At 36.9% G+C, this 27,012-nt stretch overlaps 1 protein-coding gene across 1 annotated transcript in view; it reads right to left on the bottom strand.

Moving 5' to 3' along the window:
* Positions 1-618: 618 nt before the first annotated feature.
* Positions 619-27,012, bottom strand: part of LOC126652043 (gamma-aminobutyric acid receptor subunit pi-like) — a 38,798-nt gene continuing 12,404 nt past the window's right edge. The window contains exons 3-9 of the mRNA XM_050338575.1: positions 24,010-24,077; positions 22,568-22,785; positions 21,832-21,914; positions 17,268-17,405; positions 7,968-8,120; positions 6,888-7,081; positions 619-1,236 (exon numbers count right to left, since the gene is read on the bottom strand). Coding sequence (XP_050194532.1) covers positions 925-1,236; positions 6,888-7,081; positions 7,968-8,120; positions 17,268-17,405; positions 21,832-21,914; positions 22,568-22,785; positions 24,010-24,077 — 1,166 coding nt within the window. The 3' untranslated portion in view covers positions 619-924. The remainder of the gene's footprint in view (positions 1,237-6,887; positions 7,082-7,967; positions 8,121-17,267; positions 17,406-21,831; positions 21,915-22,567; positions 22,786-24,009; positions 24,078-27,012) is intronic.

Here is a 27,012-nt window from a genome sequence, read left to right as displayed (position 1 = left end):
CATCTGTGTAAAACTTTTCCTATTTCATCAAGAGCTATTGCATATCCAGAGTTTACTTTACTATTCAAGAAGCTTTTCCACCTTTATGTGAAATCTTTTAATGGCAAGTGAGTCAAGAGGAATTTACTGAGCTGAAAATTAAGCATATCAAATTGTTCCTCTGCATAATAGTTACCCAAGCAGAAGTGACTGAGCCCAGTACAAATGTCAGGATGAAGGGCCATAGTCCATTATGGCTTGGCGAACACCTAAGTATGTCCTCACTCAGGAGAATACATCTCTCTGGATGTAAACCATTTGGCCCCAGTCCATCTTTGTAGTCTGCCCTGTACCTACTCAGAAAAGCCATTGATGCCTATGGGAGTTCTGTCTTAAGGTGTAGAAGAGTCTCGATACAGCTTTGTGACCTTACAAAGGTGAATAGATTGTTTGGTTTGTGTTGGTAGCCCATGCTTTCAAAACTGTTTCATGCTGTGTAGTAAAACCACTTTGATCTGCAATTACTAATTTTCTTATGTAATCTGGAAAATTTATGCATTATTGACAAAGCTACAAGGAATTAAATATGGAAAGTATAGCAGGAAAAGTTCACTGGTTCTATTTTTATTCAATGCAGTTCAGAAACAAGTGTAATATAATTCTTATTTTACAAATTTGACCATTAAATATTAAAAAATGACTTATTGGTCTTTGATAAGTAGTTTAATATGGGACATGCATGCTAATAGGAAAGTCAGTTTTGGATGACAGACATCTAACAGCAGAAAGGCGAGTTAACAAGAAATTTTGTAGATGCCCTTAAAAAGATGGCATGAAAGAAGTCCTTTCATATCCCTTTATCCAAATGCAACTTCTCTGTTCTTTGCAACTTCCCCTCCCATATCCACTTCCTAAACTTTAAACCAATTTTACACAGTAGAATATTTAGAAATACAAATAGTACACCCAATAAAGTACATTAATTATGATGAATGATAGCGGGAAAGAAAATCTGGCATAGTTGTCTATGTGGTAAGGATTTTTAACATGGAAGCAATCAAAGATACAGAAAAGTCTCTTCATTACTGACATTGGTGAACTACACACACTGTGTTTACTTCTCTCGCTTTTCCTGTCAACGCTGCTTTGGTTGCTCTTGTTTGAATTGATCTTATTCGTATTGTCAGGGGCACTGCAATTGTTAGTGATTGCTGCCAAGGCTCTGTTCTTGCCTTCTTCATCCTCTTCATCATCATCCTGAAAGGAAATCAAAGAGCAGGTTTTTAAGTGCATGTTTCATCACCTATTTCCTTTAGAGCTGCAGCAAATGGGATTTTTCTTACAACTCCTCCTCTACCTCACTTCTTAACTTCAAGGGCAAGCACCTACATGCACCAGACAGCTCCTTTCAGCTTTCAAAGCCTCCATTTGTGGGAAAAACACTGACTTAAACAACATTATACTGTAAGAAAAAGTGGATCTGTTCAAATATGGACCACTAACTTTACTTAAGACAGCAGCAAACTCATGAAATGCACAACAGTAAGTTGTCTTCTGCTCAGGCCAAATACTGGCAGAAGTTAGTGCCTAGAAGTGGGTAAAGCAAAGCCCCAGCCTGGAGATGGAGAAGGTGGGGGAGGCTTCCAGACTAGCTAGTCAAGCTAGTTGGCCCCCAAATTGCTTGATAAAAGCAATAAAAGGATAAGAGACACTCTCCTTGTGTGCAATTTTATAGAATCACAGAATCAGATAGGTTGGAAAGGACCTCTGAGATCATCAAGTCCAAACCTTCATCCACTACCACCACAGTTACTGGACTACGGCATTAAGTGCCACATCCAGTCTCTTCTTAAACACCTCCAGGAACAGAGAATCCACCACCTCCCTGGGCAGCCCATTTCAATTTGCTACTCGATTCCAATGCTTTAAAAGTCAAGTTATTTTTTTTTAATGAAATAAAGAGGGACAAGCCCCACAGCTAATTTAATACTAAATAGTTAGTGTTACTTTCTTTCAAGTCATGAAACCCATGCTTTAAGTTCAAAGTTATGCTAGGGTTAAACATATTTTTATGTGCTTCACTGCATCAAGACAGGCCCTAGGAGAATGTTGTTTAAGCTTTCTGGTGGGTTTTGTTTCTTTGATTAGAAATGGCTCACAGCCATAAAGTTCATGTATGAAATCTTCACCCTTTGAAGTCAGTGAGTTTTCTGTTACTGACTCAGAGGACATGGGATTAGACATCAACTGCAGCTTCAGCTCTAAAACTTCCTTGAAAGTCCAGGGGTATTTAGTTTGGTATGGGATGCTGCAGAGACACCAGCAGATCCAAGCTACAAAGATGGGCTCCAATTTTGCATCTAAATTAAACCTGTATTCATCTATACTCAAAGAAGGGGTCATTTTAATTCAGGTAGGCGTACACATAATTTTAATTTTTCTCCTGGTAATTGTATTGTCTTCCAAATTAGTGAGTGGCAAAAAAGCAAGAAAAGTCTAAAAAATTTATTTGTGAAATGTAGAATGCAGGATCTCTTTCTTCTGACCAATTTGCTTTTCTCCATTTGGATCATGAGAAGAAACAGATTCCACAAGGACAAACTTTGTAAAGGTTAAAATGTACAGCCCTATGTACAGCCAGCCAAAATGCTCATTTAGAAACATCCAAGCTATTAAAGTCAAAGAAAGCTCATTAAGCCATGTAAGTGATCTCCATGCCAGTGCAGAATTGCTCTTCTGCCCAGGGTACGTGTAGTAGGCACAGTCCTGGAGTCTTTCTTCATCTAAAATTAGTGACACCCTTGAAAATTAAAGTGGAGTCTGTCCTCATACTGCTGGAAATCAGTGAAGCAGAACAAATGGAGCTAAAAAAGGGATTATTACTCCTTTTCACTTTCAAAAAAAAAATCTCGTATATTTTATTTGTGGGAAATAAATGCAGCTCAACACATCATCCTAAAAATACACTGACCACGAAACCTTGCTCATCCTCCATCCACCCTTCTGCACCTTTGTGTGAATTTTGAAACCAAAGGCCAGGATAAAAATCTGCCTATGAAGCATTAAGGGGATCAATCCATAAAATTCCACTCTGAACCTTAAACAATCCCCAAGGTAGTACTAAAACTCAAACCTGAAGTTTTACTTGGGGCCTGACTCTGCTATAAATACCTCTCTTCTGCTTCAAAAAGTTCAGGCAGCTGAAGGGAGTGCTGGGGATGGCAGAGGAGCCTTTGTCAGCAGAGCCTGGCACTTGGAACGAGGCACCGGAGCAACAGCCTAATGAATGCACTCAGCACTTCAAAAGTTAATAAAATAAAGGAACCTGACAGAAGACTCCTGACTTTTTTCCCCTGCTCTCATTTTTCAGAAAGGGCAAAAAAAAAAAAAAAAAAAAAGCAAAACATCTGTACTTCAAAACTGGCAGGATTTGGGGCATTGCTCAGTGTTAGAGTCTATTCTTCTCCTAGGTAGGGCGGTCAATAAATTGTTCAGAACTAGTTTTACTTCAGAGCATTAACAGGACATTGTGCATGTGCCATTTTCCCTTTCACACAACCGCATGTGAGCAACTCGCAGGAGACTGATGCATTATTAGGCTGTTCTTGATTCCTTTCTACTCCCCAGGAGGCAGGTATTACTTAACCAGAGTATACTGCATGCAGTGCACAGGTACTGGATTCTATTCGCAGTGTAACAAGGCAGAGCTCTTGCAAAACAGAAGAGAACCACAAAATCTGCTCGTTTATTAAAAACTGCAGTCTTATAAAGTGGAACTATTGAGGGCTGGCTTACAGTATACTTCAAAAAAAAAAAAAAAAAAAAAAAAAAAAAGGTGTTGTGAATGTCCAAATGTGGCTCTAATTTTAAATACCTGGATTTTTTCTGGATTCCAGCCATGAGGAAATAGCAGTTGGCACTAACAAAGGCTCTGTTTAGACACCAAGTCAGCAATATCCAGGAAAGGTGCCATACACCACCAGAAAAGCACTGTATATGGCACCTGCTACTGTGGCTGCTGTTCATACTAACTGAAGTGTTTGCTGACATCCAATAGCCAACAGAATTGAAGAAAGTGTCACTTCCAGTGAATAATAAAGCTACTTAAGATTAAAAATACTTCAACCTAGAGTGTTGCACACCTGGACCTTATGCAGTGCTCATAAGGACTGCTTAGTTCTTGCACAGAAATGCCAGGTAGGCTGAACAGTACCCTTGTATCTTTATTTTCAGTTTTCAAACTGTTCTCCATTCTGCCTAAAACATAGAGATTTAGGAGGAAGTTCAAGAAGGAATCCTCTTCTTTTTAAGAGGGCACAAGTCACAACTTTGTACAAAACAGAAGAAACTCAGGAGAGGTAAACTCTCCATTTAAGCAGCCTGTTGTTACGGAGCTGATGTGAATGGCACATTCTGCCTGACCTTCCTTGCAGCAGGTGGTTCCTCTGCTTTTACCATTGAAGTTGTCTCTATGGGTCCTGGCTCACATGATGTCAGATACTGCAAGAGTGGGGATATGACGAGCTCTTTCACCAGTTTATATTCCAAACTGGAGATCCCAAGGGATTCTGAAGGATTTGATATGCCAGTGTCCAACTGCTTTTAAGAGCAAAGTGGAAAACAAGCAAGTACAACTAATTCCTATACAAGAGAGAGGGTGACATTTTCATTTCTCTTCCTGCATTTATTTACATAATTCTGAGTGCAAATTTTCTATCAGCTCACATATGGGAATAACAAAATGGGAAGTGAGATTTCCAATTAACCTGTGCCCACAAGAGAATACGATAATGAGGACAACACATTTACAGTGACGATGCTCACACATAAATTGCTGAGTACCTCCTAGACGGTGACATGAAATTTTAGCTGGTACTTCTGTCCTTGTGATGTTCTGTTTTTTACAAAGATAAATACAAGTCAGGTGTACTCTCCATGACACCCTGCTCAGTAAGCGGTGCTTGTCCTTGGCCACAGTAGGAAAAGGACGTGACAGGCATTTTCCCTATTCTACTGAGTCTTGATCTAGGATCAAATAACCACCCTTTCCCTTATATCTTTATCTTTGTGTGGGTAAGAAGGGATTTTGGATGCCTTGTTCACTTCTGATGCACAGCAGAAAGCAGGAAACACTCCTAAAGTGAAAGACTATTCCTTTTGGTCATTAAGTTCATCACAAAATTTTACCATAAGTCTTCCTTCCTTCCTCATTTTAGGGCTGTACCTCCACTTCCAAGCACATCTTCGAAGTCTCTGAATTTCCATGTCCACACCATTTGCAAGCACTGGTATCTGCTTCAGATGAAAGTGAATCTGACATAGGCAGGTGAAGGCAAGGGCAGTCATAAGTGTCCTTCACAGATCCAAAGATGCTTAATCATCCAAGCACTGAAACACCTTACTTTCTTATCCAAACCTCCAATAAGCTTTCTCTTTTTTTCCCTGCTCTATGAGCAAAAAGACAGCCACTTACTTCACAAGATGGATATGCTCTGAGGGAATTGTCACTGATGTTACCTTGCCAAGAAAAATTACTTTCAGGCTTTCCACTCAGATCTTCATTCAAAATGAGTGTTTGCCCATTTGCAGACAATCCCCTGACAGATGCTATCTCATGAAACCCACTGGATGGCTCAGCTTTGTGTCCATTTTGCAGTGTTCCTCCACATACCTAGACCTAATGACAGTTTTGAACATATTCCTGTATATTTACAGGACTTATCTCTCATCCAAACACTCAAAATCACATATTAATTGATGAACTATCTAGACATAAAAAACTCCACATATTGGCTGATCTTCATTTTTTTTTGCAGCTCCTCCACTTCAACTCACTATCCTGTTCCTTGAGCGCATTGAGGGGCTTTACTTAGGCATTTGTGATGCTCGGTTCTAGTTTGGCTTAAACAGTTGTCAGACTTCCTTCTTCTGGCCCTTTATCCCTACAGCTCTCAACCAAACCTCTTTCTGCTTTTTTTTCCCTGTTATTCTCATTTTTCATATTTTTTTTTCGGTTAATCCAGAAATTTCGTAAGCTGCTTAAAATTTTCTTTTCTCTCACGCATATTAGATTCAGTTCCATAATTAAAAGCTGCAAGACAATCATCTTCCATCTTCCTTGTGATTTCTTTTTCATTGCTTATGAAAGCAGTGCTATATGCTGGAGATGGAAGATGTGACAAAACCTCATGAACCTGTCCTGATTATTTCAGCAAGATGACAACCACCAGAGTCAAAAATGCCTATGTTGATTTAATCCATTTCTATTTTAAGTATATTTCACAGTATTTCAGAGATGTGAGAAACTCATTAGAGCAGCAAAAAGCGCTGTTATAATAATGACGCAGAAGAGAAAGTGAATCCCAGTCTGAGCTTCAGCTGCAGCTGTTGAAAGAGAAGGTGTGAGCAGAAGGCCATAGGGATCTGATACACCCAGGATGTGAAGCTGTCTGCTAGGAGCCTGACTCATGCTCCATGCACAGGAAGGTTTCATAAACAGAATGTGATAAACTCCTTTCTTTTTTTTTTCCATTTTGCAATCAGGTCAAGTCACCAAGCTCAGTCTAATTTTTGAACTGTAAGTAACTACGTGCTTTTGCCTGGGAGACAACAAATGTCTGTGATTTTTTTGTGCTATGTCTAGTACATTGTTTGGTAAATGGCCATAAAGTCCATGCCTAAAGAGAGAATCATTATGGAAGGGTGCTTCAGTTTGCTTAATCTCTTCCAAATAAGAACCAGGTATACCAATACTTTTCTTTTTCTCAAGATTATTTTATTTTCCTGTCCTAATTCTAAAAAATAAACTTCCTTAAATACATTTACTATTAGTGCTAAGGGAATTAATTCTCTTTAGCAGGTATAATTTAATTCTAGTTTATAGAACAACAACCAAAGAATTAAAATACCATTGGAAGTTCCTTTGAACTAAGTTGATGCAGAGTGCAGAAATGAGTCACAGCATACTCTAACAGTGCTCCAAAGATGAAGCTGAAGCAGATACCGAGGTACACATCAATTGCCTTAATAAAGCAATTAGCATTTGGGAGTGAAGTCCTGGCTCCCATCATCAGTGTTGTCATTGTAAGGACTGTGGTAACACCTGTGGAACACAAAAATATATGTTCTGAAACAACAGGCATAGAAATTAAGGCCTCCACTGCAAGGGCCCTACTACAAGAGAGTTTTTCCCAGCTCTGAAGCTCCGAATATGCCACAGCATTTAAAGGGTCATGTTTTAGAAAGAAGGCTTTCAAATGAACTTATAATTTTTATGAACTTATAATTCTGAAGCTAAATGATTAAAAATACTAATGAAAACTGTTAGTAAAGCTGAGAAGACTAGAAATTAAAATGAGAGAGATTTTGGTGTCATGGAATGTAGATTTATGATTAACATATTATTATTGCAAATCTATGCCAAAGCTCCCTTTAAAATATTCAGATATCATTTTGCTCAGTGCAGTTGCCCAATGGCCTGATTTGATGTGAAATCTTTCTACCCTATTCTGTAGGAGTGTTTTTCCCACCCCACCTGCAGCCTGATCAAAACTAATTTGCATTCTTTCCCTTTCAGAATATCCTTTATTTGAAATTAATTATATTTAATCTCTTATAATTCTCTTATTATTCATGTGTTAATTAGTATGTATCATTAGACCTCACAAAAGCCTCACAATTCTGTCTGTGCATGCCATGTGTTTTAATATGTTTAAATTATTTCCAAAATGACACAGTTTTTTTCCTTTGCTTTGAGCAGCCTCCCCTGCCTCTAAGTCTCCTGTAGCTCCCAAAGACATTTTTCTTAGCTAAAGAATAGCAAGGCTTTAAGGGGATCCACACATATACTGGGTATGGCAAACGAAAAAAGTAATTCCATAAAACTCAGAAGTGTTTGCAACTTTGGGAAATGGATGCCATGTATGTGTAATAAAGAAAGCATCTTAATCATCCAACTCTTGGTTTGGTTTGGTTTATTGGCTTCTCACCTATGCAAATTCTGGCTGGAACTGATGACTGGCTTATCCAAAACGATACCCAGGAGAGTACAACCAGTAGGATTGATGGTACATATGTCTCTAATATGAAATACAAGATATTTCTCTTGAGTTCAAAGTGAAACACTAGTTTTGGGTAACGTCCTGTGGAAAAAGCAGAGGAAAATATTGTGAAGGTGTAATTCATAAAAAGTTCTTTGAAATAACAACCTCTATTATTTACTGCACTGCAGTGCAGTAAAAGCTTAACAAACAAGCTTGAACAAAATTAAACACAGTGCTGAAAAATTCAAAATGAGGACTCTAAACTGAACATTCAAAACATGTAATACCCAGTCACCATATTCAGAGTTTTATTAAAGGCCCCTTGAACTGGAAATTAAATGAAGATTAGTGAAGGAAAAAATAAAACCATCAATGCATGGAAGGCATGCTTCATTATATAATACAAGGAAATTTTAAGTCACATATGTATTTTGCTGTTGCTATTCATAACAATAAATAAGCTACGATATGAAGTAGCATAGTAATAATTGTAATTTACAAAGTTAGAATGGGTTCTTACCTTTACCTATCTCACATATCTCATTTATTTTGCTTTTCTGCTCACTTACGATTGTTCAAGATCTGGATTAAGGGTATCTGCTCTGATACTGCTTACCTGCCTCTTATATTCCACTTAAAAACAAGCAGTATCTTCATATCTTCACTGCCTATTTTTTTCTTTATATTAATGCATGACAGTGTTTGTGTTACTCTGAGCAGTGTCACTATTGTGGAACAAATGGTTTGCTTCTATGTGAGTAATTTTCAGAAGATGAACTTTTGGGATCACACAGTCAAATACAGAATTGGGTTTCATGAGGGGACAGCACACTCGTAAGCAAAGCCCAGATTTTTTATCCAGCTCAGTAACCAAGCAAAATTTTGCCTATGTTGAAGCTCATGATCTGAAATTGTTGCCAGTTCAATGAATCTCAGGAAGGCAAAATCTTTCTTTTTACTAATTTAAAAGAGCACAAAGGACTTCTAATTCTGAAGTTCCAAGTTCAAAATCGTTACTAAATTTTTACATTATTTTAACAACAGAACATCGGAATATCAGTGAGAGTGTAATGCTCTGGAGTCAGATAGCTTTGGCTTCAGCTATTTTAATACAAAACATGACGCTCTCAGGGACCTATGTTTGCTTCCAATGTTGTGTGCTGCAAATCGGGACAGAAGTACAGAACAGTGAATTCACTTTAGCAACAACAATATACACACAGACAGGCTATTTGTGCATCCCTCAGGTGCACTGTGAGACAGAGTCAAGAGGAACACTTTTAAAAGCTTGAAGTGCAAGTAATGGATGCCAAGGAGCATATTATTGCTAGAAAATGGATGGTTAAATTTTCACTTTTGAAAGAATTGTATATATTGCATCAAGAGAACAATAAGGGTTCACAGAATTCTTAAAACCAGAAAGAATTGCTAGATTATGTAGTCTGACCCTAGTAAAAAGCCATTAAATTTCACCAATTATACCCTGCTTTGAACTCAGTCATTTTGGTTGGAATAGAGCTCACCTTTCACACAGATACTGTAGACTTAGTTTAAGGATATCTAGACACACCATATCCACCATTTCTCTCAGCAAATAATTATGTTAAAAATGAATGCCTAATTTCTAATATTAATCTAATTTCAGTTTTCTGCCACATTGACTGCCTTTTCACTAGTGAACTAAAGAGTCTTCTTGTAGTCAGTTCTTTCTCCTTCCAAAGGTACAAATACACTGTATTTAGGGTTCTTTTTGTTAAGTTCAGCATACTAAGATCCTCAAGTGTCTGACTGATAGAAGAAACAATACAAAGACGAACATTAGACTTAATCTCCATGAGGTAGGAAATAAAAAGGTGGTTTATACCATTATTATAATTTTTATGTGAAACAGGAAACATTAATCAGTGTACCTCTATCAAGACTGTGATTTTTACCACTGCAGTTGTTTCAATAAATACCATTTTGCTCACCAAAACTGATTTTAAGAGTAAGTAGACCAAAGTAAAGCACTCAAAAGTTAGGAAGTGAAAAACAGTAGACTGTGCAACGTTACTGCCTCTGTCTGCACTCATCCTTGCCCTAAATCGAGCACTAGTGCTGTGGAAAAACACTGAGTCTATACAACAAAAGACTACAGCATGAAGCATATTTAGGGAAAGAGAACTGGATACTCCACTAAAGTCCTATGTTTCTGTGCTGGCCATAGAGAAGGATGTGTTTCCACATGCTCAGCAAAGGGGAGTGAGGAGACTGGACAATACTTCCTGCAGAGTATCACAGGCACTTGGGAATTCCTGTGGTTCTGCCTTAGAAGAACTTGTCTTTAAGAAGGAAAACTCTGAAACAGCCAATATAATCATACAACAATACCCTCTCCTTGTTAGTGCCCTACAACTGTTCCTCCATTTACCTTAGTATAAAAGCCAAGGTGTGTACATGGGAAGTTAGTTCAAAACACCAAATTTGAAAGTCACAATTGGCCACTTTGCTGCAATTTCCAAGTGTAGACAATCCTTTTGGATATTAAGATGTTATTTTTTCTCCTGATGCCAGAAATTTCTGAAGTAATGTGAACAAAGAGGAATAGAGATGTAACAGCTTACAGCTGAGTGGCTTTTTGGGGAACAAAGAAGAGGCATTCTAACCTTAAGGCTTTCTGATTGCCAGAATCCAAAGACATATCATGGACATGATAATAACAGTGTCAGCATTTCTCTGAAGAGTTCAGAAGAGCTTTTATAATGGAAATTTTGAAGCAACCTATATATAGAATTCATCAGAGCTCCTCCTGTAATAAACTGAAGGAAGCAGCAGTCGAGAAAAAGTATTCAGTGTGTACTTATTATGCTAAAGAAGATAGGGAAATATTACAGTCCTTTTTTCATCTACACCATACATGTACCAGAAGTTATCATCTATAAAAAGAACAGATTTGCTACTCCAGTTGTGTGAGCTGCATATGAAAGAGTAATGCTGTATCTCATTGCCTTTGACTTGCACATCTGAGACTATGGTGCCATCAGCAAAATCAAAATTGAAACAGGTTTATAAAATCCTAGTCCTGGCTTTTTTAGAGTTAACTCAAGAGTACAGCTCAAATTAACTCCTCAAAACTGCAAGTTTGCCCCTTGCTTGAGTCTTATTGACAACAAAATACTTTCAATAAAATGAAGAGATATTTTTTTCATTCAAGTTTCTCGCCCATTATGAGTGTCACATCAGTGTGAGACTGCTCTGATTTAGATGTGATAATGTGATGGAATTAATCCCTATGCAGATAGCTAACTGCAGCAAAGGCATAGCATTAGCACTTACTAAAGTGTTGAATTACTGTGTTTAACACTTTCTCATATGACTCTGAACTTAAATGACTTCAATATACATACGCTAAGCACACCAGAAGGTGGGGTATTCTACTTAGGTCACCCCACAGCAAAAGAAGATTAAACTGAGTTTTTTGGGCTTTATAGAATTTACTAGAGGGCAGAAGTAAGAAACTCTAGCTTCATCTAGAAGCTCTAGCTTGTAAAAAAATCTACTCTCTTCTGGTAAGTACCCTAAAAAGTAGGAAAAGGTGACAGGTGACAAAAAAGGTGACCAAAAAAAGTACACTTTGATCCAGCTGATCACTTTTGTTGCAGTATCATAAAAATTATACCAGAATAGCCTGTTTCTCAGTAGCTGAGCAGGTCTAGATCTAGGTCTAAGGCAGATTTTTATGAAGGCAATAGAAACTAGTTTATTCTGTTTTATAATTTGCCTTTGAAGACTGGCTTTTGTCTTTTAAAATTATATTCTAATATATAATGCTGATTGTCTAACATTTTGTATAGAATTTCCACTGGTGATTCTATCAGCAATGACTATTGCCGCACTGCTTGAAAAACTGATATAAGCCTAAACAGGCTTCCTTATCATGCTAGGTCATTCACTTTCTGATAATCCCATTTTTCTTTGGCGTCTGTTCCCAGCTGATGGTAGAATGCTGTATCTCTGCTCTTTTCTGCAGCATTTCTTACCAGCAGGTGGTCCCAACAGAGACACCTGAAGGAAGGACTGATCCTCTATAAATGCTGTCAGCAATTCCTAACTTCCATTCTAAGTGTTATGGGATGGGAGCATCTTCCCCACAGCTACTTCTGTGGACTTTTAGCTGAACTCTACTCCAGTAAAAGGCTGCTCCACATCATTCTTTATGTAAGAAGCACTTTGGTATCCTGCACAAGGGTGTGCAGCCAGGCACAAAGAGCATACTTTTCTCTATCATGAATTATTTAAGCTAACCCCTTGGGTGTCTTCTAAAACGTGTGATGTACATCTTGCACAAGCACATCAGTAGAATTCTACAAATGCATCATTTTCTTCTCTTCCTGCGTCTTTTAAGGGCACGCTACAGGAAAGCTTTAAATAGATTTTACTGCCTTAACTATACACTAAAAGTGTAGTTTTCAGTATATAATTTTTGTATTGCTTGTTTGCAACAAACATATGCATTAAGGAATTATTATGCCCCCATCTTTAAAACAACAAGTAAGTTGTACAACTGAAATACAATTCTCTGACTGCACAGGATGCTAAGGGTGTCGATACATAAGGTTAATATGCTATTACAGCTCCTTTGTCCCTCCCCCAGAGAAAAACCAGCCTTTTGTTCTTCATAGTTTAGATCTTATAAACTACCTCTTTTCTTACCTACTTTTCAAATGTGAACTAGAGGAAATGAAAGCTCAGGCCAGGCTACCCAACATGTGTTTCATGTTCATGAAAATGCTTTACAAAACTAAGTTTGAAATTCAAATTTCCTAAGAATGAAACAAACTCTTTCATGTAGTGTTTGTTGGCAGATATATTTATCCACTTACCTGTAAAAAAACCAGAAAAACTATGCCACGTGAAGTTTTCTAAGTGTCCATCTGTATGTACATCTATACTATAAGGAACTTTGCAGAAGTTAACAACAAATGCCTCCTAATATCCTTCTATTACATTAATTGCATTTCTATATGTTTTTATGTTACTGCAGCTTTTTCAATGCATTTACCAAATTTCTTTTTCTAAATTGTTTTACATTGCAGAATTATCTCAAAAACAATTCATGATAGGAAGCTGCAGATGAGCCTGTAGGGTAAAGCAAGGTAGTAGCTCTGTTTAGAAAGGAAGAGATTGTGACTGATGAACGCACACTCTGTGTAGAGTCAGTTATATTTATACACTCTCATACAACTTTTGTAGTCTATATATAGTTTGTATCCCTTTTGATTTCAGATGGCTGAGAACAACTCATTACTGGCTTAGTTGTGACCCCCCCGCTTCCCCTGAGAAGCTGAAAATGTGTAGTGGCCAGGGGACCACAGAGTTTCAGCACTGCATAGCCAAATGCAAACTGATGGGCTTCTAGCCTGAGAAGGCCAAAGCAGGATTTGTGATAGACATCAAAACCCTGGCAGTGACCGCAGACAAGAACAGCAGCCAGCTTCCTTTGCAGTTCTCTTTTTAATAGAGCAAATATCTTGTCTATGTGCAGCAAGGAGCAGAGACTTACTTTATGCTTCTGTCTCCTTTCCCACTGTTCTGCCAAAATAATACCTTTTGAATATGCCAATTTGTTGACTTAACATTTCTGAAGTGGGGAAGTGCAATGAGAGCCCTGACTGCCTGCCATGTCTCTCTCTGCCTTCTGGGCTGAAGACAGCTCTGAGCAAGCTGAGCCTCTTCATTCCTGCTGCCGCTGAGGAATTAGCAGGAGGGTTGCAATAGTCAGAGTAAGACTGAAGGAAAAATGCTGGAAAAAAGCTATCAACAGCCAATTAGCTTGAAATTTTAAATTATGTTTTTGATTCTTTCTCCAACTAAAAATGGTAATTGAGATTAATTAGCTCTCACTTGCTGTGAAAATAGAAGCATTTATCAAGTGGGAACACATGGGGTCTGTCCTGTGCCCAGTACTGCTCAATACAAACAGGACGCCATACCACGTGTCTGTTAAGAGTGGAGTGTTGTGTTAACACATTGGAGAACAGGATTAGAGCTCAAAAACAGCTGAACTATCAAAACCCAAGTAAAACAAGATGCAATTCAACAAAAGCAAGTACAAAGTCCTGCACTCAGATGGGCGTTACTTGCTCCCAGAGCTCAGGGAATATGTGGTCACAGGGCAATAAGGAAGACAGAGAAGTAGAAGGAATCACAAGGTCAAAAATGCATGATAACTTTTTTCAAGAAAAACAAATACCAACCTAGAATGGATAAAGAGGAACAGAATTCATGGAACACATTAAGTAAACCCTTCCATCCATCTGATGGGAACGGGATACCCAGTTTTCGGTGCTGCATATCAGCAAAGATATGAGAAATTTGATGGGAGAACAATAGCAAAAAGAGTGTATCTAGAAAATTGGTTATATAAATTAAAAAAGAGGAGAGTTGTTGGTCTGAAAAAATATGTATCTGTGTTGCAACAGTGAAGGCACTGCTGAAAAATAGCAAGACATTTGTCTTCAATATCCGCATAATGGGTTTGAAATGCAGCAAGGGAGATCAAGATTAGACATGAGGAAAATATGCATGTAATAAACACCAGAAAAAAAAAGATCATCTCAGGAGGCTGTGAAGCAGACACTTTGGAGGTTTGTCTGACTTACTGCTAGAAACATCTGTCAGGAAGTAGGCTGTAGATATAGATGACCTTGCCTTGAAAAGTGAGAATAGATTCAATGAATTTTTAAAGGGTATTCCATCCTTATTTCTATGATTGTTTACAAAAAAAGCTAGGCTGTTAGAGTCCTTCATTGCTTTTATGTTTTTCCAGTAAGAAAAGCAAGCTTTTTATATCAGTATTTATTACTCTGAGAATGCAGGTGGTGTTGGCTGGACACCTAAAATAAAAACCCAGCACACACTGATGAAGACACATGGTCCAAGACTGTATCAGTGTATGCAGAATGAGGACTATAGTTAGATATGTAGGAAGTGTTTCTAACAATTAATTTACCCATGTCCAAAAGGAAATTGTTCTGTGCCAAACCAAAATAAACACCAAACCCTAGCGAGCAATCTAGTAATATTATTTAAAGTGACTTACTATTATGTCATTACAATAATGTGATTACTATTATGTGATACATGCTGTTCTGCAAACAAGATTAATTCACAGTGTCCTTTTCTTAAATTTACTGAAGTTACTTATGCAGGAATTTTGCTGACTGTGTTTTAAATTTGGCTCTGTCAGTGGCTGTGTGTGAACTTGGGCTTTGCACTGTTGTACAATATTTCACTTGCACAGCAGCTGTACTGTCTGTTCAAGTTCATAGAGTATCAAATCCTGATTGCTTTTTTTGCTGTGTTAGGAAATGCTACACACAGCTCTTCTCTCATAACTAGCTTAAGCCTATTGAATTGTAGCAGTTATAAATAACCATTATTTATAATGTAATTGTTATTTATAAAATACTCTCATCTATTAATGACATCAAGAAAATGCAAGGCATCATTATTCATTTCAAAATTGATTACATAGTTCTGTAATTTGGTTACTTTTTTCTTTTAATATGGGCTACAGTAGGCAGTGATTTCCAAGAAAATCTGTAGAAAACAGCACCTAATTCAGAATGACTCAATAGAAAATTAAAAGGATTAGGAGATTTAATTTTATGCAGTATGCAGTACTTAGCACTTGATAGCATAGCTTTCTTTAACAGGAGAACTGAAACAAGGAGGTGTGAGAAATTTAAATCAAAATTAATTGCATGTGTTAAAATGTATAATTAAAACAACAAGTGGCTTTTGACTTAGTACATATTATTCCTGCCAACACAAAGAGAGAAAGACAGCATCATTTACTGGAAAAAGAGTACAGTTTGTCTGATCATGCCTGCTCAACTCTAATTGGAAACTGTCCTTAATCTATTCAATTAAAAAACCCCAACAACAAATGAAAACAAAAAAAACAACCAACCAAAAAAACCCAAATCAAACCAAAATTTTATTTATTTTTTTTAGAGTCCTGATTCTGTGATAGAAGGTGGCTGGAATTAAGGAGTTTTTCTCTTCCATTTTCCTGTATGGTGAACAGGTTCTAATACCCTTCTGGGCAGAACAGCAGTAAGGATTATTCTTCTTTGACTGAACCTGATGCTGCTTCCCCCACAAGCTGTAAGGAGAAGGAAGGCAGGCAGATGTCACTTATGTAAGTATCAAGAAAATCTGTGACCCTAGAGTCTGCTAGTAGGTATTTCATTTCTACTTTTCTATCCACTTAGAGAAATTTGATTTTTAGCCTGAATTTAGATCACAAGTTTCTTCATGTGTTATTAAAGCAGAAATATCCAATAACAGAATAGAGAAACTATATTTCTGTGACTTGGAATTAGTAACATATCCTCTGGTGAAACTGCAGTTTTGAAGGATGTGTGTGTCTTGATCTAAAGATCACCCTTTTGGTTTGTGTGATGACTTGAGCAGTAGAGAAACCAAGCACACAGTGAACAGCCACAATGAAGGACCTAAGAGTAACTCAAAGAGCATAAAGCAGGTTTGGCTGGTCTTGAACTCTACAAAAGCCCTTTCAAAATCTCTGGAAAATAAACAGGAACACACTTTTTCCTGAACTTAAGTCCTGCAGTTAGAGGAAACTTTCTACAGCAGTTTCCTAAGATTGGTAGAGGAGCAGTTCTGTGGAAATGCTCTTCCCTGGGCAGAGGAACCTCAGGTTGAGCAATCTGCACTCTGCTGCCACCAGGCTGGGCAGAGGCTGCCACAGATAAAGAGCAACTCCTACAAGCAGTAGACATGAAATTCAACTTCCTGCAGTTTTTAAAGCACCCAGCATATTCTTGGAACTTCCACAGATGAAGAGACTTTTGACCTGCCTAATAAAGCCAGAGTGGCTGTTCTGAGCTGGATACTCCAGGGTCCCTGGTCTGTCTCTAATTTAGATGTTCAATTTACAGATTCCTCTTCTTTCACACGAGTTCTCCCTGACATTACATGGAAGAAGTAGTAGACCACTTGTTTACAGTTCTTTATATAATGTGTAGCCTCCAAGAAAATGCTCAAAAACTCTGTCTTTACATTAGCTGGATCTCTGCTTGTGACATCTGGAAAAGTATGGCTTCAAATTGAGAATGTGATTAGAATATGAAAACTGTCATCCTAACAGAAAGCAGTGTGCTCTGTTCCTTAATGCTGCTCTGTTTCCAAAGTGATATTACAAACTGTAGCCAGAAAGTGTTATAAGGGTGTTTTTACCTGTCTCATATACAGCTTCAGACACGGAGGTAAAGTGGTCTTCTACTGTGTATTGTGCCAGCTGGAGTGTGTCCAAACCTCGAACTGAATCATTTCCTCTGGTCCAGTAAAATATGACATCATTGATGTTATAACCCCCTGTAGTGATACACAAGCCAACAAGAGTGTTTATTTTACGCAATAATTAATTTGTGTTGAGCACACTTATGGTTCAGCTGTTTCTTATTTGTCTGCCTGAAAGTACAGTTAGACATAAACAACGACAAGTTTTGGCAGAATGTAATGCCTGTTCACAATAAAACTCCCAATAACATGCAAAGTCTTATAAGCTAAAAGCTGACATTTTTGGAGGTGGTCTTTTTGTATCTTTTATTTCAGTATAGATGACAAACTAATAAAACAGATTAGTACCATATGGTATTCTAAAGGCAAAAGCTTTAATGAAATAGAGCTTTTATGGATTACAGCACTGCCAGCATTTGCACTACACATGAAGCGTGCCTTCTCTTGCATCCCAAAATGTTATTTTGTGGTGCAGTGCATTTGGTCCTCATTCCCATAGAAATTAAGGGGTGAGGAGAGCAGCAGAGCTGATGATTGCTGGTGCTGTGCTCTGACCTGGGGTTGAATTGTCACTTGAGATGATGTTTTGGCTTAGGAGTTTGGATACTTCCCAAGGACACCAGCTTAGAAGCTGATGTTTCTGCAGGCTCAACAGCGTGGCATGCTACAGGGGCCCCAGGAGGTTTCCTCTTAACCTTCAAATAGTAATTAGGAGCTGGATGAATCATCTATCAGAAGGCAACTGTATTTTGCACACACTCGTCAATATGCGGCACAATCATAGCTAAAATACCTCTGTAGCTTTTCCCCATTATATGAAAGGCAGGCACTTTACAGACTAGTGTATATGATTAATTCAAGATTATGTTAATGTAATTTACATGTTAACAGGGAGCATTTGAACATCTTTTTCTTTAGCTTACTTAGATCAATCATTCTTGTATTTGACAGACTTATATTGTGCAAGTTAATAGCTAAGCTTAGGGAATAGAAACACGAGCAGATGATTATTTTTAGACCTCAGCCAACTGTAAGTAAATTACTGTGAGACAATAAGGCAATACATTACACAAGGGTATATGCTGCAAAAAGAACAAAGCTCTAGAATCACAGAAAAAATGATGTATTAAAATGAAAAAAGAAAGAGACCCTCCTAATATTTTTAAGTCATTGGGTTTTTTTCTTGCAATAACAAAACAAAACTGATTTCTTACAGCCCTTTCTTGTAGGAAAAAATCGAGCTCAGAAATTTCATTGTAAGGAAACAGTGGGCTGGTTACCAATTTAAATTACAATTTCACCTGGCAATTCTTCCTCCACTCCTTCTTTAAAAGTAAATTTTGTTTTTACTAACACTGTCACTTATATGAAAAGGGATCATGACCTGGAATCTCTGTTCACATTATCACATTTGTAGCAATTAAAGCCAAAATAGTGTTGTGTCAAAAGACTAAGCCAAAAGCATGTGTATCCAAACTAAGTTCTCAATTCCCTAAAACCACATGCTAGAAAAATTTCCAGATTTGGGAGACGTAAAATAAAAGTAACCTATAAACAAATGCTTGCATTGTCCTTAGTCAAAACTAAGAGGTTCATAAAAGAAGCTTTTATGCATGACTCCAGACATGGATTAATTTTACTTCCCTTCAGTATAAATGAACTGCAGACATTTAAACAGAGTCCAAAGAACTAGAGATAACCACAGTAGATTCCTTTTTGTTTTTACGAGACATTCAGTGTTCCAAGTTGTGTGACATGGGAGACGTTTTTGGTGCCCACATGGACAATAACAAACATATCTCAAAATGGAGACTGTCTTGCTTTGGTTCCAAAATATTTTCATTAGCTGAATTAGCAGGTTTTGGTGATGCTTTCAATGAAAATTCTTTGAGAATAATAATTCCAAAATGTTTAAAAAGAAATTTCATGGAGAGAGCCTTCACAATAGACAGTAAATAGCACAATGCTGCCTCTGTGCAAAGTTGGGTTTTATTCAGTGGATTAATATTTTATTAATTATAAAATGTTTTAGAAGTTTATAGAGACAAAATCCTTAAGCCATATTATTTGGCTTTTACAAGTAATCTTTATTCTCTTTACATGACACTGAGTTTTCATTCTAACTAATTCCTCAAGCTCAAAATTCTCATTCCTGTACATTGTTGATACAGTATGAGCTGCTAACGTCAACAGGGTTAACTACAGGAAAAGTATATTTGGGATTAAACATTCATAATGCCTAATACAAATTAGTTTCTTTACCTTTCTGTTGCTAATTTTAATTTTCCCTGATTGTCAAGCACAAGTTAAGTGCCTTCACATGGCTCTTCACTAATAAATGTAAAAGACAAGTTCAAAAGGGAAATAAAATTTCAGAGATGGGCCCAAGACATGAATATGTATTTGGACTGGAGGCCTTTGAGGTGGTGGGAAATGGAGAAAAAACCTTCAGCCAAGAAAGAATGAATGGTGGCTTTCCCTGCCACATGGCAGAGAGCATGAACCTCCCCGGCAGCACCAAGCAAGACAGGAGCCCTCCAGTTTCCCAAACGTCACAGCAGTATTATTAACAGAGACTCAGAGTGGCAATTTTCTGTTTCCTAACATACACCAGTATTACCTTCTGAAGTGTTGCAATAACACAGGAAAAAAATAATAGGCATTTTAGCCAAAATGGTTTCTCTAAGTATTTAAAGTCAATTAAAGTTATTAACTACTAATAGCAGAATAGTATGTTTTAGAGGTCACTAGGGATGCTTTACTGTCTAAAGCCACTACTTCATAATATCTCAACAATCACGTAATAAAGGGCCTAACACTTTGTTTCAGCTCAAATTTTTGCGATATATTTTACTTTTTTTTTATTTTATTTATAAACATGAATGTGTGGATGTGCATGTATGTTTGCACTCACAGTTTCTTAACTCAGGTAATGGTCTTTACAAGCAGTGTTCTAGGATGGTGTCATTATTCATCTATAAATTAACATAGCTTATCTCATGAGGAAACAAACCCCATTTCTAGCCTACTCAAAAGAAAGGACTGTAGTGCACTGAAAAAAAAAGGGCCACAGCCAAAGGCATACTCTTTCCTTTTTGTATTTATTGCTTCTAGCTGTTTTCCTCAAAACTAAACTCCACTGCCATGGGAGTTAGGACATGACTATGTTTTCCCTTTGGACAGGAGGCACTTATGTGCTGTTGAAAAAGCAGATGGAATCAATCTGAAAAATGCTTGGGTTTAATTATAGGGGGAATTATCTTTTTTTTTTTTTTTTTCATTCTGTCAAATGAATTGTAAATTCCTGTGGGACATGTATTTCATTATGGAACTAGAGAAAATACTAAATGACTCATTAGGCATTTCTGTTGATTTAAATCCATATACATCGATTTACCAATATGCTCTTCAAAGGAAAATAAATTAGAGATAAACCCCAATTCTAATTCAAATCATTAATTGTTAAACGTATCTTATGAAACTGCTTATCTAGAGGGACTCCTGTGTGAAGAAGGTTTTTGGGTTCATTTCCCTTGTGTTTTCTGTCTAAAATGAAACTTTACAGCAATCTTCTAATTGGCCATTACCAACAAGAGATAAAGAACACACACATACACTTCTGAAAAGATACAGAATAAAACTTGACAAGCACTGAAAAGCCTTCCAAAAGATTTTGAGTATGTATTGATACATATTTAAATATATGTTTTTCCATCTTACAGAACTGGTTACCGTTTTATGTTATCCCATGCAAAAATTATTTTGTAGAGTCTTCTCATATGAATAATAGCAAACGGTAACTAAAAAATGCAGTTTGGGTGTTTGCAAAGTAACCATGTCTACAAAGTATTGGATAGCATGTCTTAAAGAAAATATGAGGACACTGATTGATAAAATGAGAAAGTATATTTAGTCTTGGTCCATCAATTGACAACATTTTCTCCCAGGGCACTGGTACAGTGGCAACTAAATAAGTAATAATAAAGCTGTTTCTATCAATCTCAGAACTGTCCGTTCAATTACATTTTTTCAGTATGAAAACAGTAAATTATTAAGACGAACTATATGCCTTACAAATAAGCCTTATTCTAATTTATTTATTTCCTAAATGAATTGTATCTCAGGGGAAAAAATTATATACTCTCTGAACAGGAAAAAAAAACATTTCCTCGTCCGTGCTAGAAAATGCCTGCTCACAGAACTCCCTCTGAAGACCAACAGAGTAACTGCAGGATGCACTACAAAACCAAGCCTGTGAGAACCTCCCGAGATTTTGCTTAATCATTAATGGCATTGCAGCATTTCAGTAGTGCCACGCTATTTTCAGTGATGTCTCGTGCATATATCCTTGCACACAGATTCTATTGTAATTCAACAGGCACTGGTCACATTATATCCCTCTCCTTCTTTGAAAATTTCAGCCACTCTGATAATATCTAGCATTAAAAAATCACAGATATTTTTCTAGTTGCATAAAAATAATAAGGATTAAGGGTCTTACAGCTTTCCAGTTGCAAAGTACATGTCTGTTTATCCATTGGATATTTAGTCAGATCCATGCTGCATGAAACAGTTGTGGTGATGCTTGAAAAAAAAACAGTTTGCTAATTATTATCAGCATTAAATTTTTCATCATTAAAAACAAAAAAAATTGCTATGTGTTCTCCTTGAAATAATATTTGCAGGCAAATATCTACTGTGAGGGAAAAGCCCCGTTATTTACTGGTATGTAATGTGCAAGAGTAATAGCATCCCAAACAGGAAAACACTCCAGATTATCTGGGTTTAGCGGCAGTTTAAAAAGACCCCTTTTTGCTCCCTTCTCACTTGCAGTGTACATTGTCCTTTGTTATTTTGTAATACATTTTAAGATTTTTTTATATTTATCAAAACCTATTGTAAAGAATAATCCACAATAAATAATGCAAGTCCATCATCACAGCTTGCCTTCCTCTGTGATGGCTTCATTGCAAATAACTGGAATTGCAACATGCAATTCCTGTATTTGGTCTACATGAAAGCAAAATGGTCTAATTAGGGAAGAAGAGAAGATTATTATTAAATTAAATAATTTATTCACATTGGCCCATAGTAGTTCTATTCATAGAACTACAAGGCCATGCATATTCTACTTTTACAAATAGAACCATTTTTTTTAAGCAAAAATATGCTAACCTCTAAAGTTTAAAATGTAAGTAGATGCCAATTATAAAGGCTGATACATGGTATATACATACCGTATAGCATATAAGACTGTTCCATTAGGGTATATTCTTATAAGACGATTCTCAACAGTGACATCATGAAGAAAAGACTTTTTCGAATCCACTATGAATGTATCCGGTACCCAAAGCATTTCCACAAGCCGACCATCTAAGCTTAAACTCTTATTACCATCGAAACAAAGTCTCTCATCAGTCCATCGCTGCCTTAGAAATATGGTAGCTGTGTAGTCCTGAAAGAGAAAATCCCCAAAATTATCATATAAAGGAAGCCTGTGTTGTATTCTGTTTTACAGAAGCATAAGGAAACAGTTGTTGGGCACAAATAGGCTGTGATTCTCCACGTCCAACAGCAGCTGCACTGACTCTCATACTGACAAATTTACTTAAACTTGATGTGAGGTGGTAGATTTTGTTTTTACAGTAAAAGCTGATGGCTAAAGTCTGGGGCTATAAATCAGCTGAAGTCATTGGATCTTTGTAAGCAGATAATTTGACTCTGTAAATCTTTAAGTTTTTGAACTATTTATGTAAGAGATTCCAAACATCATTTTGTTCACATAAACTACTCAATAAATAATGATTTTTTTTAAGAACACTTTGGAAAAAATTGAGTAAATTCAGATAGACAAAAGAGCTTAGTGAAATAGGAATTATCATCTTTTAGTGCAATTTATCCTTTCCGCATCACAAAGGAAACAGTGGTACCAAATTTATCAAGACCTTGAATAACAGCCAATTCCCCTTCAATTTAGATATGTTTTGCAGTCCTACATTAAAATAACACTATTTTCTAACACGTTTTAAATCAATTTTTGATTTTAAGGAGTGTTTTTATCAATATTATAAATTCATCTGAAGTTCTAACCTTACTTCCCCCTTCCTAAATAGTACCTAATAATTAGTAATACACTAATATTTAATAGTTGATTAATGAATTTTGGCTTTTATTTCTATGTACAAATGGAAGATCTTTAATTGGAAAATATATTCATAGTTTGTTCAAAAACAAATGATACAAATTTCATGAAACACAGCTGGAATAAATTAATGTGTGACAGTAAAAATAGAAGAGAAAAACAGTCTAAGTTCAGCTGTGTCTAATCATAAGGAAAGACAGTGACTTCAAAGGCTCATGAATACATCTTCATTTCTCTGAAATGCATAAAGACTTAGGTATTTAATCTGGAAAATAAATACTGATCCACAAGCCTTTAATTAAGATTAATACTCAGTAGCAAAGTTCTGTTTTCATCTGTGAGAGGTGTGATTTGCAGCTGCATTTCTATATTTATTATAGTGCTATAAACTATACCTGTAGTAAAAAATAAAATTCCACCTCCTAACCCACTTTGACTTCACATGGAGACAAGCCCAAAGTCACATTGCCAGCAGCTGTAAGCACAAGACATTAGCTTATCAAGCAGAACAAAAAAAGACTGCAAAAGCTACAATACCATATTTATTTCTGATATTGTATCAATGCTTGCAATATCCATACTCATTCCAACTGACACAGGACCATCTGCAAAAAAAAAAAGAGGAAGTCAGACTGTAGTTCATCAGGTCTTTCATACTCAGTTTTCAAGAGAACTGGCAACAAAATCTTCCAGGTTTTTTTTCTAATTGTTTAAAAGCTTTCTTAAAGAAAGGAAGTATTTCTCAACCTTAAATTATGCATGAATTCTAATATTTGTAACCAAAATCTAATACTTTTAGGCTAACAGTGTCATAATTTTAATAAACAGGCTTTATTTCTTAAATACTTCCTGGTTTATATGATTTTTTTTCCCCAGAAAAAATGTGCTTGGGAAAGTGTTACACAATAAGGTGTGGAAGGCAAAATCCCCATGATACATAACACTCTTCTACTCTGAGGTGCAGAGCAGTGGAAAGAATTCTTCCAGCTGCAACATCTGGTCCATCAGATGTTAGCAGACTAAGAAGTTTCACCTGGACATGTCACATGGTTAATATCCAGATGGCATAGCTGAGTTACTTTATTAACTGCCCATTTAAGAAATTATTGTATATATTGTGTCATTGCATTTTACCATCTTGCTTTCAACCGCTAGCAGTAAACTTGGGATTTGACTATTTGCATTTCTAAAGGAAAACTAGTAATTTTATTTTCCTTTTAAAATTAATATGAACTGAAGGCTTATTCAGTGTGATTAATATCTTACCTAAGCAGTTCTTATTGTAATGTTAGTATGCTCAGATTCTTGTTTCCTTGTGAACGTGCATTTCACAGTAGTGGAAGGAAGATCACCAGCTGTGCATTTTAAAATGCAGGATTTGTGCAGAGCTTTCATGGAAACATTACTCCTGGTTGTGTATGTGCAGAATAATTAACAGAGTACTTGTACAAGGAAATAATATTAAATAAGTGCATCTTTCCAAGCAATTGAAAAGCAGAGGATGCAGTACTAAGAAAAGCAGAAATATTTTAGATAAGGTCTACATAACAAGTAGTGCCCATATATCACAGGCACACTGCTGAGAGCCCATCTTGGCTCCTTGCAATGCATTATGTACAAAGCTCCTATATGGCCCCAAATTGCACCCAGAGGAAGATGGAGCTGAACTCTACCTGTCCTGAGTAACACTAAGGAAAAAATATATCATTCTAAGTCACAGAAGTGTACTAGTATTTTTATTTTTTCCAAAATACTTTCTATTTGTAATGCATGTGTTAAAGTCATTAAACACCTGTCATTCCTGAAAAAATCTAGAAATTCTTTGTTCTGGACTCAGTTGAAAGTTTCAGTATAAAGCTCCAGCTTAAAGCAGGACTGCAGGTTTGCAGCATCCTCAGATGGTAACCTGTGTGTTTATTATATACTATTAAATTTTATTTATATACTATTCAATTTTACATAGGATTTAGAAGAAATTGTTTATCTATTAGAAGATGACTTTGGAGGTCAACTTTGGAACAAAAGTGACTGAAAAGCCCTCAGATCACTGGCAGCTTGTTCTTCTGTTTCTTTCCATTCTTTTCAGGTTTTGATACTCCAATAATACATTTATGCTCTCTCCCTCCAGGGTTAAAAGCTCAGGAAGCCTCCAGGAAACTCAGTCCAACTTCCTGGGGTGTAACAGCAATTAAGACAATTAATACTTATGCTTACAGTTGTACCATATCACTATTATAGGTACAATGTTGCCAGCCTCAGAAGATATGGTAGACCCTCAAAATTCATTAAAGTAACCCATTTTCTGATTTTTTTTCTAGTCTTCCTACAGATTCTGATCTATGACTGTAGCAGAGCATAGTGTTGCCAACTGTCACACAGTAATTTGGGGGGAACCTCATCCTGCAAGACATATGCTTAATGACGGACCATCCTAACGAGAGGACAATGCACTGTTCAGATGGTTATGTGGGAATTATCAGACTCTTTTTATTATATCATATTTTATTAGCAGGAACACCACCTGATCCTTGCCTAGAAAGGTGATACAGATATGGGAAATGTTCACTAACAGCATTTCAGTATCATCAGTGCTGTTGTTACACATATGAGTGGAAAAGCTGATTTTCCAGGAAGATTAATGACATTAAGTAGGGTTTAATTTTTCTGGAATCCCACAAACAGGACTCTGTAGACGTCTTCCTTCTTTCTTTCCTGTTGAAGTATTTCTCAAAATAGTCCTGAGTAACACAACAGTATTGTAGTGTTAGAGAATCACAGAATCAACAAGGTTAGAAAAGACCTCTGAGATCATGGAGTCCAACCTATGACCTAATAACACCTTGTCAACCACACCATGGCACTAAGAGCCATATCCATTCTTTTCTTAAACACTTCCAGGGATGGTGACTCCACCACCTCCCTGGGCAGCTCATTCCAATGCTCTTCTTTTTCACTCCTTCTGTGGAGAACTTGCCTGGGAGAAGAGGCCAATATCCACCTGCCTACAACCTCCTTTCAGGTAGTTGTAGAGAGTGTTGGGTGAATCCCAAACATCACAAGACCTTTAGCTGTTAAGAGGTACTTCAAGCTCAAACTGATTGTGCTGGCACAGACTTGCCTTGAGGTTCAAGAGCTAAGGAGTGGTAGTGCAGTCAGGGCAAAATCATCCTGTTCCACTAGCCCCAGCTGACAGCTGCCTCAGCCCAAGTACTCCAGCCTGTTGAGCACAGTACTTATAAAACTCAGCAGCAAATTGTATCACCTAAGGTACAGCTGCATGCTGCATGGGAGGAGTTGTGCAGGAAAGCAATTATGAAAAAGATCTTTATTAACACCATACAAGCTGCTGAGAACTGATTTGCTACAACAGTTAGTCAAATCAGAACAATAGTAATAGTAAAATGCTGATTTCTTTTTATGTGTGCGAGGCTAAATGCTTTTTTAGGAAGGCACTATAAATTGTGAAGTATTAATAACAGAATGAGTCTGCCCATAATTATTCACCAGGGTTTTCCCTGAACTTCCTCTGAATGGTCTCCT

Source organism: Myiozetetes cayanensis, unplaced genomic scaffold, assembly GCF_022539395.1.
Source record: "Myiozetetes cayanensis isolate MyiCay16 unplaced genomic scaffold, myiCay2020 scf10, whole genome shotgun sequence".
In the NCBI taxonomy this organism is placed as follows: Eukaryota; Metazoa; Chordata; class Aves; order Passeriformes; family Tyrannidae; genus Myiozetetes; species Myiozetetes cayanensis.
This window is presented reverse-complemented; position numbering and strand designations above follow the sequence as displayed.